At 36.9% G+C, this 17800-nt stretch overlaps 1 protein-coding gene across 1 annotated transcript in view; it reads left to right on the top strand.

Moving 5' to 3' along the window:
- The first annotated feature begins 509 nt into the window (after positions 1 to 509).
- Positions 510 to 17800, top strand: part of UBL3 (ubiquitin like 3) — a 48129-nt gene continuing 30838 nt past the window's right edge. The window contains exon 1 of the mRNA XM_007435794.3: positions 510 to 1675. Within this exon, the coding sequence (XP_007435856.1) occupies positions 1649 to 1675 (27 nt within the window). The 5' untranslated portion in view covers positions 510 to 1648. The remainder of the gene's footprint in view (positions 1676 to 17800) is intronic.

The raw sequence follows: 17800 nt of genomic DNA, 5'->3' as shown, positions 1-17800 counted from the left end.
GATTGGGTTTGGTAATCACGAGTCTCTCACTTTTATAGCCTTCTGCCCACAAACTTGGGAGTCCTCTCATTTGAATTGATCCTGACCTGGGCTATTCACTGAATCCCGAGTATTTTGATTTTTTCCGATTGCCTGAACCGGTTATCGCCTCGTTTTGTAGCCCCTTGACCCTGGCCGTCAATGAAACGTTGTATGTATCACGTTCCGGATGAGAGAGAAAGGGAGAGTGTTTTAGCCCTATGACTAAAACCAGTCAAATCAAATCTCACCCCCGTCAGATAATGCGCTTTTGATTTTAGCAACCGGGAATTTCCAAGCCTTTAGCGACGGCGGTCGAAGGCGGAGCTGCCACAACAGCAACCAGCGGCCAAAGTTGCATCACGGCCAGGTTTCAAAACTACAATTCCTAGGATGCTGCGCGAACGGCGAGCGCTGCTCACGTATATAATAAGTGGGCGGGGCCGCGCTTGACGCGTCTCCGAATAGCGATCTGGAGGCGGAGCCAAAGAGGAGTGGGGGATGGGGTGTTCGGTCCGTCTTTCCCCTGTTCTGTCCCCTTTTCTCCGCTCGGCGCAGACGCCATGTTGGCTGAAAGGGAAGATGACAAGAGGCGGCTGAAGGAGTAGCGGCGGCGGCGGCAGGCGGTGAAGGGTACCGAGGAGCAGCCTGCATTGGGGAAAGCTGTTCCCAGCCCTTTTTCGTTCGACCGGCGCTCTGGCCGGCGAAAGGAGGAGTTGCTCCTCCGTCTCAGCTGCGGGGGGCTTCCGTTAACCGTCTGCTGCTGAGGGAGACCCCGGAGGAGGAGGAGGAGGAGGAGGAGGAAGAGACGGAGGAGGGACTGTGGAGAAACGAGCCGGCGGCGGCGATGAAAGCCGAGACCTGAGGCGGAGGGGCGGCGAGGGCTGCTGCTCCTGCTGCGAGAGGCAACTGCAGTTTAAATCCCCCCTTGAGCTGCTGCTGCTGCAGTTTGAGGGGGGAGGGTAACATTTCTTTGTCCCTTCCCCTCCCTCTTTCCCGGCTCATTTTAATACATATATTTTAACTCAGTGTTGTAAATGCTGTAGGAAGCGCCTTTCCAAGGAAGAGAAGCCCCCAGCCCACTTTCACTTACTGAGAATCGGGCAAGAGCCCCCCCCCCAAGAACTTTGGCCTCAGGGAAAGAGGACGGTCGCTTGCTTTACTTCATTGAGTGCCTGTCGCTTTTTTTTTTCTTTTTAATGAGGAGGTGACTCGGACCCAGAACTATCTTCTGAATCATCTTCGTCATTCATTATTGGTCTAGGCTGGAGAGGAAGAGCAGGAGAGGAAGAAAAACGCTCGTACACAATTCATGTTGTTGTATGTTTTTGCCCGGTCTATCTGGCACAACTGGTGTTGGTGTTGCTGCTGACAAGAATCCGAGTCTCTGTTTTCCCTGTGATTTCCTCTCTGATCCAGCCTTTTAACACCAATTGGATTCTTTTTCATCCCCATTTCTCAGTTTCCTTGCTGTGGGTCAGGTGCTTTTACTGGAGGAAGAAAACGCACAGAACTTACCAGGATCAAACCAAAGATTGGTTAGCTGGAAGATCTTTTTCCTGTGTTGTCTTGGCTGGTTTTTAGATTTTTTTTCTTCTGTGTTTCTTGAAACTAACAGCATAGTATCAAGATGTCTAGCAGTGTTCCATCTGATATGGTAAGTTCACATTTGACTTTATTTCCAGAAATACAACGAGCTGACTTCCAGAAGGGGGGCCTGTTGGTTTCTGTTACAGCAAGAAGTGTTTTGGTATATCAAAGGCCAGATTATTATGGTATAACCTTTTGTGGGCCAGAATCCACTTAACATTTATTAAGTTTATTCATAGCCTTTTCTCCAGGAGCTCAAGATTGCTTATACAGGGGTTTCCCTTAATTTTATTTTCATTTATTCCTACAACAACAATCCTGTGACATAGGTTGGGTTGAGAGTGAATAACTGGCTCAGAGTTACTCAGTGAATTTCCTTTGGTGAGGGTGGACTTGAATCTGGATCTCCCCAGTTCTGTACTACACTGGTTCTTCCTACCAGACCTGAAAGGAAGAAGCATCCCACCTTTTGTGTAGTAGAATTAATCATCTGCTTTGTTTTATTATTTAACTTTTTATAAATATTTGAAATTTAACTTGAGCAGAAGTATAAATGAAACAAAATTATATTTTCATTAGACTTATTCTATCTGAATATTTTATTAGCTTTCTTTCCTGTTACAATTTTATTATTTGAATCCAATTAAAGAGTACTTAATAACCTCAAATGGTCTAGAAAGCTATAATTTAATAACAGTATATTGGGTGCAACATAAACATTCTAGACACTCTTCTCTTGAGCCACATCTTTCTGAGATAGTGTTAGATATGTCATGCTAGTAAAGTGCTGAATTAGTGATCAGAGTATATTTGAAATCTGCACAAATGGAAGCAAAAGCATATGCTTGAGAGAGTACCACCTACAGGTATTCTTATGAACAAACATGTCTGAATCTGAATTGTTTCTAAACTTTGAGATATAATTTACTTGGTTCCTTTTTGGAACGAAAGAAATATTTTTGGTTTTCATATTTAAAACATACAGTAATATGTTTTTACTGCTTATGTGGTTCTCTTTAAAAATAAATGGCAATTGCTTTGGGGCATTAGTATGCTGTTCCTGCTTTGTACATCTATACGAATCCCAGCTTTCAAAGCTGCAGTTCATGCTTGGTAGGAGATTGTTTTTGACTCTCCATAACAGGAAAACAGTAATTTGTGACCAAGTCACTACTATAATAAAGGTTGCACCACAGCTTCAAACTTCTGCTCAAAGTGTCTGGGCAAAGCATTAGAGAAAAAGGACTGAAAACAATGTTGATTTCAACTTCAAATTGTTTTTATTTGATTTTCTTTGTAACACTGTGGAATCTTCTCATCTTTCATTATAGTATTCTACATTTTTTCTAACAACCCTTCTTGAAACTATGAGATGCTTTTGAAAAATACCCCCTATAAGATAATAAAATAGATAGCAGTAAACTCAGCGTTATCCATTGGTAGTTCGATACTTTTGAGATTATGTTATGCTGGGATTTAATTCTGAATGAATGTCAATTATTGTATGAGAAGCACCATTTAATAGGATAATTAAAACATATTCTTCTGTATAATGTGGGGGTGTGCACAGAATGGAAAATGTGTTTTGTTTCAAACCCAAAGCAAACCCCTCATTCTGGATGCTTTGGCAAGCCTTTATGGATCGGCTGCTGTTTGGCAGAAACAAAACTTGGAATGTTTTTGTTCTGTGCTTCAGCTGAAACCAGTCCTACAGCAGTCCCAGAGTGATTTTTGCAGGATAGATAGAGCAAAGCTGGTGTCCATTGGCCCCTTTCTCCCCTCCTTCTGAAACAAGGATACATTGTGTCACTCTTGCCTCCTCATGGCTTGTGCACCCACTAACAAATGGTCTCAGTTTCCATAGGCTTGTCTTTTCACTCTTGTTCTTCCTGATATCTTTTCCTCTTCTGCCATCTCTCAGCTGCCATCACTAAATAAGCCCCTCAGCCTTGGCATTTTCCCCCACATTTCCCCCACTGAAACTGTTCAGCCTGTAACATTTCATTCTGTATCTGGAACAAAATAGCCTGCTTCATTCCATATCCAGACCAAACACACATGTTTTATATTGGTTATAAGCCAGCCAAAATCATCTGTTCTGTGCATGAAACTACATGTTTTGCAAATTCTTAAATGTTATAATTGAAATGGGGAACTTAAAAAAGTGCTTCACTTTGAATGAACCTTCATTAAAATATACTAGAAATATATTCTGCTTGGTTGTCTTTTGCTCTGTCTGCTCTGAGCATCCAGGATGGGCTTTATATAAAGCAAATCAATGGCCATGTTAGCCATTGCAATGAGTGTTATAGATTGCTTATGTGAATATATTGCACTTTTTGGTTCTCTGCATAAAATGCTTTCTGTTTTTGAAGTAGTTAGCTTGACTTCTGCAATTATATTTATAACCATGTAGTGGTGTACATAACTGGCTCTTAAAATTACAAATGTAAGGCTACAGAATGCTTAGGAATTGTCCAGACATGATTTGGAAAGAATATTCATTGCCCCTTGTAATTTAAATTATAAAAACCTTAATAGGAGAAGTTCCTACTGAAACAATTGGCTCTTAAGCTGATTGTGTCCAAGAATTATATGTATTTGGGTATAGTTGGCATTTCTGTACTTCATTCTGTGGAGCACCATCATCTTACATTCAGAAAACTAGTTCTACAAAATGTTACTGTTTTTTTATATTAACAAAGTTTGCTTACACAATACATTTTACAAAATAGTCTCAAATAACTTTATTAGATTTTAAGATAAAGATAATAACTAACAAAAACTAATATTAAAGATAAAGAAGGAAAAAAGGAAAGAATAAGAAAAAAGAATAAAATCAAAAGTACAGAAAGAAAGGAAAAAAGAAAAAATACAAAAAAGAATGACTTCCTACTTTCCTCACAACTGATATAAGTAACAATTTACACTAAACTCTTACTCTAAGTTTACAACATAACTTTCATTATTATTTCTATTGCCCACTATTGATTCTAATCATCAAATCCATCCAACATAATTTCATTTTTTTCTGTTTCACATAAAAAGTCCAAAAAAGGCTTTCAATTAGCATTAGAATTACTCAATGTATTTTCTCTAATCAAAGCTGTCAGCTTTGCCATCTCTGCCCACTTCATCCACTTCACCATGCATTTTTCTATTGTAGGTAATGCCAAGTGTTTCCACCTTTGTGCATATAAAAGCCTTGCTGCTGTTATCTTATATAAAAACAAAGTTCTGTTAGTTTTTTTCCCCAGTTGTTTGTCCATCAAACCCAAAAGAAAAGTCTCTGGTTTTGATTGTATATTTATCTTTAAAATCTTCTCAATTAAGGTATGTATTTCATTCCAAATTTTTTTAGCTTTTTTACAAATTCACCAGAGATGATAAAAAGTCCCCTCTTGTTCACATTTCCAACATATATTCAAAGTACCTTTATCCATTTTAGGTAATTTTTCTGGTGACAAGTATCAATGATACATCATTTTATAAAAAAATTCTTTAAGATTATAACACAATGTAAATGTTGGTATTCTCATCCACATTATTCCATTGGTATATTATACCCAAAGCTCCTAGCCCATTTTATCATATATTCTTTGACTTTTTCATCTTCTTTTTCTAACTTAAATAAAAGTTTATATATTAGCAATAACATGTTCACCATTAGTACATAATTCTACTTCAAATTCAGTCTTACCATGTTTAAAGCCAAAAAACTCTATTTTAAATCTTTCTTGTACATATGAAAACCATTGACATGTATAACCTTTTGTAGTGAGATTCCCTTCTTGTCTTTAATTCAAAGTCTCCTTGAGAAAATTCTAATACATCACCATATGTTAACCATTTATGCTTAATTATAATTTCTTTTCTATAAAAAGCTTCTTGTGGTAACAACCATAAAGGAACCTTTGGGGGCAACCTAGTTTTATTATTTTCTCAGTAAGGCACATCTAATAAAGTGATCTTTAAAATCTACATTAATCTTAACTTTGTCATACCATAAATAACCATGCCACCCAAATCTTAAATCATGCCCTTCTAGTTCTAATAACCTCCTGTTTCTCAAAATCACCCAATCTTTCATCCAAACTAAACAACAAGCTGCAAAATATAATTTCAAATCCGGTAGACCTAAACCACCTCTTTCTTTAGCATCTTGTAAAACTTTGTACTTAATTTGCAGTTTTTTTACCTTGGCACACAAATTTAGATATATCTTCATGCCATTGTTTAAATGGAACATCAGTAGTCACAAGAGTATTTTACAACATTTTACATTTTACAAAATAGTTGCACCTTTTTTTTTTTTAAGTTTTCCAGCCCTGTATAAGAGGCTTGAATATAATCTTATTAACAACACTGGAGTAAAGCATGATATGCTAATGCCATCATACTAATAACCATGATATCATGGAATTGGAAGCTGTTGAAGAACTTGCAATCAGGACAACTAAGACTAGCAGCTGATTCTACTTCTAAACGTACCTCTTAATCAGAATAAAACTTTGTCTTGACAGAACAGTGGGATAAGGGGCTACCCATTACCCACAAATGTCCATTAAATCTGAAAGTAAATCATTTGCAGTCATATAGTCTTTATGTAACAATGCCATTATGCAAATGATAACATAAGTTGATGCATGGCACATAAATACAACAAAATAATGTAAATTTAAATGCTTTATTTAGATTTCTTCAGTTGGAGTAGATTTGTTCTTTTGTATGTTGTAAGGATGTCAGGATGAAAATTTTGTCCCTTGCATCCAAGGTTTACTAAATGGAGGCGGAGAGATTACAGGTAGTCCTTGGTTTACGATGGCAATTGGGACTGGAGCAGTGTGGTAGTAAAATGTGACATCATGTGACTGCATTGTTTAGTGAAGGCAATCCTGGTTGCCATTGTTAAGTGCGAACCACATGGGTCATTAAGCGAGGACCTCACAGGACCACAACTTCCGATTTCCTGCCAGCTTTCCTATTGACTTTGCTTGTGGGAAGCTCGCAGAGAATGTCTGTAATTGCGATCATGTGACCATGGCTCGCTGTGACATTGTCATCACAAGCTGGGCGCTGAGCACCCAAATTGTGATCATGTGACTGCGGGGATGCTGCAATGGCCGGAACTTCAAGGACCAGTTGTAACTACCACTCATTTAATGCCGTCATAAATTTGAATGGTTGCTGAACAAGTCATTAAACGTGGACCACCTGTAATTTTTTTTCTGTATTGTAAAACTACAGTGATTGACTTTGCTTAAATATATTTAAAATGTTCATTATGTTGAAAGGTTTAGTATTTTCATGTGTCTGGCTACTTCAACTGCATAATTTATCTGCTAAATGTTTTAGTTAAAGGTATTAACACAATTCTTCTCCATCATTTCCATTTCACCAATGTAATCAGGTTTTCTACACATTCCAGACATGCCAAGCTTGTGGTGTATAACTGATGAAGCAAAATTGTTAAAGATTAAGGCCTAAAAAGTCTGATGGATTGTTTCAGTTTTGTGTTAAGTGACCTTTATTATGGTGTCTGCACTTATGTATCAAGTCAGCCACATTTTCTTCACCTAGGCATATTTCCAGCCACTGAAATAAAATTGTCAACATTCCATGGAAAATATGGTTTTCCTAGAATTTGAAAATGTGTGGAGCTAAAGAACATGTTTTAATTTAGTGGTGTATAAAAATGAGAAGTTTGGTAATAGGAAGGAATGTTTCTTTCTCTTTGTTGATTCCATGTTCTGTGTAATACTGCTGCAATATTTAGGTATTCTGTGAATAGAAATGCTGCCATCTTCATAACTGAATGAGAGAATGGTCAATTGCTATTTGGATGTATGGTATATTATGATTTTTCTCATATATTGTCTAATGAATGAAACCCATGAGCATGGAATTTATAGTCTCTAGATTATAAATATTTGAAAATAAACAGAAATTGCATCCTAAACAATTTTAGCTAGATATACAATACTAAATATGTGTCTAGTTTTACCTCATAGCAAACATCTTAAATTTACCGAGTCCTTACTGGAGAGGAAGCAATGAAGGATGCTTCTTTTAGTTAAGAGTCACTCATATGAAATATTTGTAACTGTGACTCCTCCAGTTATGGATGAACTTGAAATGAGTTTTAGCAATCCAAACTATTTGTGCTACTTTTTCACATGAATTAATCTTCTGAGTTTATTTAAGGAGATAGAAATATATTAGGTAATAAAAGCTTAAGTAAAATCAAGTATTTCTCAATTTGAACTTCATTCCTGGTGATTACATAGATATGTCCAATGTTGTTTTCTTCGCAACTGCTGCTGTGGCAGTGCAAGCTTATGCACAGGACTGGACTGTTTGAGGGATTGCCTCTCTGATGATATCTACTGGTCCCATTAGGTCTGGCAGAAGAGGCATGCTCTGGGTCCTGTTAGGGAATGTCATCTGATAGAGCCCAGAGTGAGAGCCTTTTCTGTCATGGTGCTCTCCCTTTGGAATATCATCCCCCCAGAGATTAGATTAGCTCTGACCTTACTGGCTTTTTGTACAGGCCTTAAAGACATGGTTCTGCCACCGGGCTTAGGGATCCAGATGTGTGGTGGAGCCTGTACAGTGATTATATTGGCTTCTTATACCTTGGCTGTTGAACCTGTTGTATTTTTTTTTAATATGGTTTATATTGCTTTTTGTTCTTTTATATAATTTTTGATTGTTGTAAGTCATGCATTTGAGATGGGTGGCCATATAATTTGAAATAATAAATTAATAATAAATTAATTGGATTAGTTGAAGTGATACTGAAGTAATTCAGTGCAGTTAAACAACAGTTAAAACTAAAAGTCTGATATATGTCAGTATTTGCTAGTCCGAGGTGAAATGAATTTAAAAAGTATGATTTCATCATAAGCTTCAAAATATTTTTGTAGTATTAGATATTCCTAAAATATGCAATGAATTTAGAGCAAGCCATTATGTTATGAATATATAGCTAAAATGTAAGAAAATTTATTTGAAAATAAGAAACTCTGTTAATTCAAACCAAGCATCCATTTAGTTTTGCAACATGTTTTGTGATGTCCAACAAGATGTGCTTGTTGTAGATTGGAAGCAACTGTTACACAGTGTTGTTACCCTAGAACATAAAGTTCCTATTTAACTATCATTATTAATAATTCAATTAAGCCCATCTGAGGTAGTGGAAGCATCTAGGTTACCTTGGGTAATCTTGAGAAAAACAGCATGGCTGAATGTGATTAATTCCTGGATAAGAGACTTCCAGGACATCCCACAGCTATAGGCTAGGCTGAGAAGTTGAAAAAAACAACTTGGAAGAAGCAATAGCAAACCATTTCTGTAGTAGTAGTAGTAGTGGTGGTAATAATAATAATAATAATAATAATAATAATAATAATAAGATGAAGAAGAAGAAGAAGAAGAAGAAGAAGAAGAAGCCGCCTGACTTTCAGCGACTCTGGGTGGTTTGCAATCATTAAAACATTTAAAAAACAGAGAACAATACAGAAAACACAAGAACAGCATGAGAGAAAGGAACAATGATGGCAGAGGCGACCAGAAAGGAAGAAAGGGACATCAGTCGTCCTCTCCAAAGGCCTGGGTAAAGAGCCAGGTCTTTAAGGCCCTTCAAAATCCCAGTAGGGTGGGAGCTGTTCAAATTTCAGAGGGAACCTCATTCCACAGGGCAGGCGCTGCTATAGAGAAGGTGCATTTCCAGAGTCCCAATAGGTGGGATAGTTTAATTGATGGAACCTGGAGCATGACAACCCTGCTAGATTGAACCAGTGGGGCAGATACTATGGGAGACAGGTGGTCCCACAAGTAACCAGGCCCTATGCTATGTAGGGCTTTATACATAGTGACCAGCATCTTGAATTGCACCCGGAAGCAAATTGGCAACCAGTGCAGCTCGTGAAGCAGAGGTGTTATATGGGCATATAGAGGCATGCCCATCATTGCCGCACCGCTACATTCTGGACCAGCTAAATGTCAGGAAAGTCACCAGGAGATTCATTTAACTTGTGGCAGTCTTTATCTTAATACCTTACCAAGTGACTTCTTATACCAGTACTGTCAATTGATATGTGAATTTCTTGCTTATCAATTTGAATAGTTGCCCCTAATTATAGAAAATATCCTTCTGCCCCTTTATGCCATACTCTTTCAAGTCCTGAGCCTTTAATTTTCCATTTCCATACTTGCTATCACTGTAAACTGTCAGATAGATCTTCCTGTTCCTGTTTTTGTTGGTCAGTCCCCAAATGTGCAAATATGCTATTGTCAAAGTGTGATTAAGCCACTAGAATTGCAGAACTACTGCTGTTTCCTAAGTAGAAATACCATGATTAAGAAAATCATTTGGCAATATAGGTAAATTAGAAGATTGACTTTTAAATGAGAGAATGATACTGATTAAACTGTATTTATTGTATGCAGACCTCAGTTTGAATGGTGCCAGTTTGGTACTGGAAGAAGAAAATATCAACAGTGACATAATCAGATATTGCCTTGGGATCTCTGGGAAGTGAGGAAAGAATGAGCAGCCCCATTGCGTCAGCTATAGGGACTTTCTGTTAACTGTACTACTGAGAGATGTTCTGCTAATGATTTAGCAAATTATGTCAGATATAGTGATGCATGAACATAATCTTTAAATAGACATGTTTGTGTTTTTTTGGGTTCACTGATGGGAAAAGAAAGGCGTAACTAGTTCCATCTTGGCTGGTTCCTTCCTGTTGTGCCATTCAGTGACTTCTAAACTCTATTGAATTCCCATTGCAAATGTTATTTCTGCAAGTAATCTCACTGTGACTTACCTATATAAAACAACTGTCAACAAGTAGTTCAGGATACTGTATCTTTCAAATGAATTTGAGCCTTCTGGAGTCTTGCTGCTTTTGCATTTAAATTCTTTTAGGTTTGTGGTAGGAGCTATACTGGAGCCTCTTTCTTTGCAAAGGCACAGCTATGCCTGATTTTTTAAATGTTAGGGTTAGGGTTAGGGGAAAACAAACTCAGCTCCGATTAAACCCAAGGAAGACAAAGATGCTGTTCATTTTGGCTTCCCAGAAATATCAGTTCTGGTATTAGTTCTAGATGGTGTCATGCTTCCCAAAAGAGCAAGTCTGTGACACAGGGGGCCTCCTGGAATTGTAGCTCTTTCTTGAACAGCAAGTGGAAGCCATAAATGGGGTGGAGTGTATGAAGATTGCTCAGCTTTGGCTGGCATGTAGTTACAGTTCTATCTGCATCAGGAGGTCTTGGCAAGAGTGATTATATCCATATCACCATTTGGTTGATGTGCAGTGTATTCTGTGTGGGGTTGTCTTTGAAGATGACCTAGAAACTACAGTTGGTATGGCATGCAGCAGCTTGACTGCTAGTAGATGACACCTGCTACTGTAGAATAATGCCTGTTTTAGAGTTGCTGTTATCAGTAGGTTTCTGGGTAGAAATTGCTGGTTTTCGCTTATAACGCTTTACTTGGCATGGTGCCAGGTTACTTGTTCAGGGTGAATATACTTATCCTATCTAGTCACCTACAGAGGACTTGCTCAAAGTTCCAACCCAGCAAGAAGTAAGACATGCTTAAGCCTGAGGACATTATTGCCCCAGCATTCTGCTGCCTCCAAAGATATACTTGGCCCCTTCACTTTCTTTGTAAGTAGGCTTTTGATGCATGATGCCTAGCTGATGGTGTTGAATGACAGTCTTTTTTATGTATTGTGTTCCTCAGCTCAGGGTTGTTTTATTGGTTGGGTAGGGCATTTGTCATGACAGAATTGTTTTGTGTTGATGTTGATGTTTACACCATCCAGAGTCATGTGATTGTGGCACTCTTAAAAATTCTGTTAAATAAATAATAATATGGCACCTGCCAGTGAATATAACATAGTGTCTGCGGTGTTAGAACAGAGTGAAGTGCTACACGCTAAAACATTGTAGAACAGTGACAGGAAAATGGTGTTTGAAGGGTCACATGTATTTTATCTGTAAAATGTGAGCTACAGAAGTGAAGAGATGTTGCTGTTCCAAGTTATGTTTTTTTAAGAAGTCTGGTGACTGCATATGTACCTTTGCAGCTCTTTAGGAATGCAAGTAAAAAATAAGGTCAAGGAGAGGGTAGGAAAAATTGTTGTAAAACAAGTTCTACTCTCTCTGAGAAGAGTTAGTGCTGTGAGACTGGGATATACAGTTCAGTAGTCACAGTCTTACTTCTTGTGCCACCACTCTCCCTCTCTCCTTCCCAGTATTAAGAGTAATGTAGAAGGAAAATAGAAAATGTAAGAAACAGTTTTTACAAAATGAGGTGGGTGAATATATAGATATTTTTTTGAGTGAACACTGTAGTTAATGTTAAAATACTAGCATAGAGGAACCATTATTTATTTATTTGTATAGCCGCCCATCTCATCTGAGTAATTCTGGGTGGCTCACAGTTGAAAACAACCAAATTAGATATACAGACATATAAAAACCACTAATAAACCACATTAAAACAAAAACTAACCATAATCAGCAGCAAAGCCCATCATCATGTCATATTGAACACAGCCATTGTAAAAGCTCTCCTGTACTACCAGACCTCCAAGCACAATAGCAAAGCCATGTCTTTAGGGCCTTCCTAAAGGCCATCAGGGTCAGTCTAAGGTTCAGGGAAATGATATTCTAAAGGGCGCCATAGCAGAAAAGGTTCTCTTCCTGGGTCCCTCCAGATAACACTCTTTTTTGGGTGGGACCTGTAACATGGCTCTCCTGCTGGACCTGATGGAATGGAAAGATGTAACTGGAGAGAGGCAGTCCCTCAGATTACCCAGTCCCATGCCTTGTAGCACTTTATAGGTCATTTCTAGGACCTTGAATTGAACCTGGAAGCATACTACGAAAGCACATTAGCAACCAGTGCAGCTCATGGAGCAGAGGGGTAATATGCGCTGATCAAGGAGCACACATAACTGCCTGCACTGCCGCATTTTGTATCAACTACAGCTTCTGAATGCTCTTTAAGCGCAGCCCCATGTGGAACGCATTACAGTAATACATTTAAGAGATGACCAGGGCATGAGTGACTGAGAGTGGAGCCTTCCAGTCCAGGAATGGATGCAACTGGTGCACAACACAAAGTTGCATGAAGACCCTCCTGGCCACGGCTGCCACCTGATCTTTGAGCAGGAGTCGTGCACTGGGTCTGTTTGGAGCAGTGCCACCCCATCCAGAGCCAAAGATGATAAATCCCTGGAATCTGCAGGCCCCAAAACCCAGAGCCACTCAGTCTTGCTAGGGTTGAGCTGAAGCCTGTTGTTCCCCATCCAAACCCCTACAACCTCCAGACACCAGTGTATCACCAGCGTATCATTCCATGGTGAGTTATTGTTATTAATGTTATTGAAATAGTGTAAATTACTTTGATTACAGTCAATATAGAAGGAGTAGATCTTAAAGAAGTAAGTCTTAAATTCATCTTAAGTTGTGACATTGAATTAAAGTATTAACTGTGAAAATAGTCAATGGCGCTATCTTTCTGAGCTTTGAATTCTTGGTAGTATCTGTAGAGTAGCTGCCTTTAAAAAATCATTTTAGGTGGCCTTGTTTTATTTCCTCTTTATTTACTGGAAAGAGCCTTTATTTTTTTCATAAAAGTAACATTTGATACCTATTTGCTCTTCACTACAGATACTTTAGCCAAGTTTTTTTTCTTACTTTAAGTAAATGTTCAAATTCATGTGATGCCGGAAATAAATACCGCTTTGGTAATTCTATGAGGTGGAAATTACTTTGATCATGATGTATAGTGAATTCAATTTAGGTAGCAATAGAAAAGAATATTATTCATTGAAAAGATTGGTGTTCAATCCACAGTTTCTAAATATGGCTTTCCATATTATATTAAATATGATTTTCTAGATAGTGTTGGTCATGTGATAAAGTTGTGAAGCCTGGGGAGAACACTTAGAAGAATGGAGGAAGGGTGTGAGGGGGGGTGTTTTTTCTGTTTTCTTTGTCTTTTGTTATGTTTTTTTCTCCCAAAGAATTTGGAAAAATACAAAAGGTTTATGGAATATTTGTATTAAAAATGCTTAAGGCATGGTATTAATATATTGAAGCAGTTTACTCCTTCAAAATAATTTATAAAACTATGCAAGATAAAGATTTTTCTACATGGGATCATTATGACTTCTAAACTAAAGTGAGAGTATTTATAAGAGCAGTGTTTATTACTGCCTTAGTCATGGGGGTTGAGGAGGAGGTCTTAGCCATTTTCACAAGGAAAGAAAGTGTCATTTGATGCTTGCTTATAGCTTGAGTGCTCTCTTGTTTGTTTGTTTGATGAGATAAGTAAGTAGACTGGGCAGCATTCCAAATATTGCTAGAGACTAAATTGAAAAGATGGAACTGATTAACCTGCTGGCTACAAGTTTTGGAGTTGGAGGGAATTCCTCTTGGTCTTGTGAGTCTGCCTGTGAAGTCCACAAAAGGCCAGAGCTGCTGAAAGTAAGCGCTGTATGCTACTTCACTGAAAATTGCATTCTGAATTAGTTATATTAAACCTCTTTTTAACTAGGGAAACGAATTAACATAATCTATGTAAGCTGTGATGGACAAGAATTCAATCTTATATTTTGTGACAAAATTACTAATTAAGCCCCAGTTTTAAATGTCTGAATCAACCAAACTTTTAAACTTAATATTCAAGCATGATTTTATTATATTATACAGTTATATATAACACATTTTGAACCTATGTGCAAGTTACATTAAGCCATAAAGCTTAATTAGCAAAACTGCACCAGCTTGTGATTGTTTTTAATGTCACCTGGGTGATAATGGCTAGCAAAATATCCATTCACAGTTTGTTTAGAGATAAGCATTTTTGTTCCAGATGTGGCTAGAACAAAACCTAAAAATACAATATTGCTGCATTCTCTGGTTAAATCTGAATGCTTGTAGCTTGCTTACTGAACAGCATACTTACTGTAAATAAATCCTTGAGGGCTCTTTGCTTATGGATTAGCATGATGTGTAAGTTGGTTTTTATATATCCAATGTATCTGTAAAAGGTACTAAAAATATTACATTTTTTCCCAAGTTTCCTTTTACTTAAAATACTTTTTCAAAAACTTCTGGAAATTATACATTTCTAACTGAAGACAAGAAACTTTTTGTTTTAAATGTAATATACATAAAATCAGAACTAATTAGAAAGAAAAGTAATATATAAAAATAAGATTGATATTTCTTCCCTTCACTAATTGATAATCTATAAGGTTTAAATTTGCCCTAATTTTGTGTATGGGTTTATGACTTCTGACTATTTTTTCCTATAAACCTGTTGTCATGTTACCTTCCTTCCATGCTCTTACCCAGTCTATTTGAACATATTTCTGATAAGCCATTTATCAATAAAAGACTTTATAACCCATCCCCAATATATGCAAGAATTATCTAAGATTTTGTTAACAAATATGTTTGCATTTTAATGTCCTTTTTTTTTAAAAAACAAAAACAAAGTCTGGGATAACAAAACAAAATTACCTTGGAGAGTAGTCTTCAAAGGCAGTCCCATGTAAAGTGCATTGCAGTAATCCCAACAGGAAGTAACTAAGGCATGAATGACCACAAGCAAGGCCTATATAATATTAAGAATAGCATATGTACATTTCCCATAGTTTCCCATATTTTCCTATAATTCTAACCATACTGGCTGAATATTATGCTAGATGGAATCTAATATATTTTGAGGCTAGCTTGTTGAATAGAACTACACTATAGGAAGATATGCTGGCGGCGCCTTGCAAAAAGGAGTCGGGAGCGGTTGCTGGTAAGCGCGAAAAACTGCGCGCGCCCGAAAAGGGCGCGAAGCAACGGAAACCCCGCCTCCTGCGCACACCAGCTGGGCTCTGCTCTAGGAAGGAGGCTCTGGCAAACCACTTCCGAAACACTTGCCTTGAAAACTGCAAGGACTCGTCCAAGCAGTCACTGCAGAGTCGATAACGACTGAGCGCAGATTTAAAAAAAAAAAAAAAAGGAAGATAAAAAACAATGTTCAAGACTTGTCATTTTTGATTCTCACTATTAATCTCATCACTTTGTGGTAGCCAACAATTGTGATCTGTTTGTATTATTAGAGTCACTTTTATGTGAGATGGGCAGCTATATAAATACGCTAAATAAATAAAATTAGTTGCTTTTAATGCAATATATTAACACAAAGCAGTTGAGTTTTAATAGTATGTTTAACTGCCTGCTATGCAGAATAACATTAGATCAAACTATTTTAAAGAAAGAAACGGTTTTTGAAAAAAAAATAATTAAGGCTAATTTTAAAGTTCATATATTTGGATTTGTGAGTATCTCATTCACTGTTAAGCCATCAAGGACTAGTAGAGCCAGGAATACTAGGTTACAAAAATTTTACTCATACCTCATCTGGATATCTATTTGCTTGGAGAAAGACTTACTGGAAGGTTGAGATATTAATTATGGCCAGGTTTCATACAAGTCATACAGATCAATTAATTCCTTTGGGATCAGTTGTATTTGCTTCCTAATCGTGTATTTTGAATTGTAATAAAACATAATGGAGTTAATCTTATTAGGTGTCATTCAGGACGAATAGTTCCAGAAGAGGTATTTTATGGTGCACCTTGCCTTAGATATGGAATCGTATTTAGGGGGAAGTTACAGATATTGCTGTTTTTCATTTGTAATCTCCTTTCCTGCCATATTTTTAATATTTTTGTCTTAGGAATTATGTAAAATGGCTATTTAATGTTGTTTTGATTGGAAGGAGTAGAAAGTGTCCATTTGGAATCACCCTTACTGATTTAAAAAGTAAGGATAAAAATGTTCTTGCCTAATCTTTAGGTTTTAGCATTATGTTATAGTGAGTCAGAATCATGGGAAGACAAAACACTAAGGTATGTGTGCACCAGAATTGTTGCTGAATACTATTACTTTCAGATTTGAATAACTAATAGAAGTGCTAACTTCTAACTCATGTTGGAAGGGCTGACATAAAAGATCCTCTTAGGTGCTAGGAACCTAACAGTTTTTTTCCTGAATAAATGTCATGTATTTTGAATTTACATGTTACTTTGTTGAAGTTCTGTGTAAAATTTCAAATACAAATGATTAGTCAAATACTACAGTGAAATAAAATAGGGTGTAGGTGATAAATGGGAAAATTACAGTGGAATAAAACAGGGTGTGTACTCTAAACAGGAATAATATGAAAGAGAGTTATAAAACATTACTAAAGAAATGTGTAGCTATTTATTAAATAAACTGCCAAATCTACTTTCTTTACAGGTCAAGAGTTAATAACATTGAGATAGGATATATGTGTGTATTAGTGTAGTTATCTTAAATGATCTGATAGTAGTATAAAAATTCATGGCCGTGTAGAACATGTTTAATAGACAAATTTCTATGCTATATTTTCTCCCCCTTCCACAATTTGTCCTGTATTTTTTTTCACTGCTAGTGTTCACAGCTGTTTCAGAGCTGTGAATATGTATGTGAATCCATTGCATGTGAATATCCCATATTGCTTATTTTATAATACAGCATCTAGTAACATTAATCATTCTGCACTCAATCTGAAATGATTTTGTGACTACAGTTTTATCCAGATGCAGAATCTCAGAAAAAAAGAAATTTCTTTAAAATCACCACCATGAATCATTTACTGATGGGCTTTAAAAAAAAAAAATCATATAGGCTCATTCCATTCTAATATTAAAATATGTTGGAGCCAGAGGACAATACTGCATTGTAAAAGCTAAAGGTATCAAGCAGCTTAACCTTTATGGGGAAATCATTTTGCAATATTTGTTTCTTAAATTTATATCCTGACCTCCTAGATTTTATTTTTACAAATATGCTTTAAGGGTTTAGTCTTATTCATCACCTTTTAATTAAATAACACTATTATGTCACTGAACAAGAAAAACTACCCCCTTTTTTTCTGAATGATATTTTACTAGCGTTTAAATGATAACACTTCTCTAGTTTTCTTTCCCCTCCATGTACTTATTACTCCCAGAGATAAATTAGGAGGCCTTAGGCTCATAGGCGGCTTCTTCATTCTCAGTATGGGCAGAAACAATTTACTGTAGAGAAATGTATTTATAAATGTATTTATTTATTTAGATTTATATGGCTGTCCCTCTTGCCA

This window comes from Python bivittatus, unplaced genomic scaffold, assembly GCF_059951505.1.
Source record: "Python bivittatus isolate LINGU-HERP-01145 unplaced genomic scaffold, Pbiv_v1 ctg000340_np1212, whole genome shotgun sequence".
In the NCBI taxonomy this organism is placed as follows: Eukaryota; Metazoa; Chordata; class Lepidosauria; order Squamata; family Pythonidae; genus Python; species Python bivittatus.
This window is presented reverse-complemented; position numbering and strand designations above follow the sequence as displayed.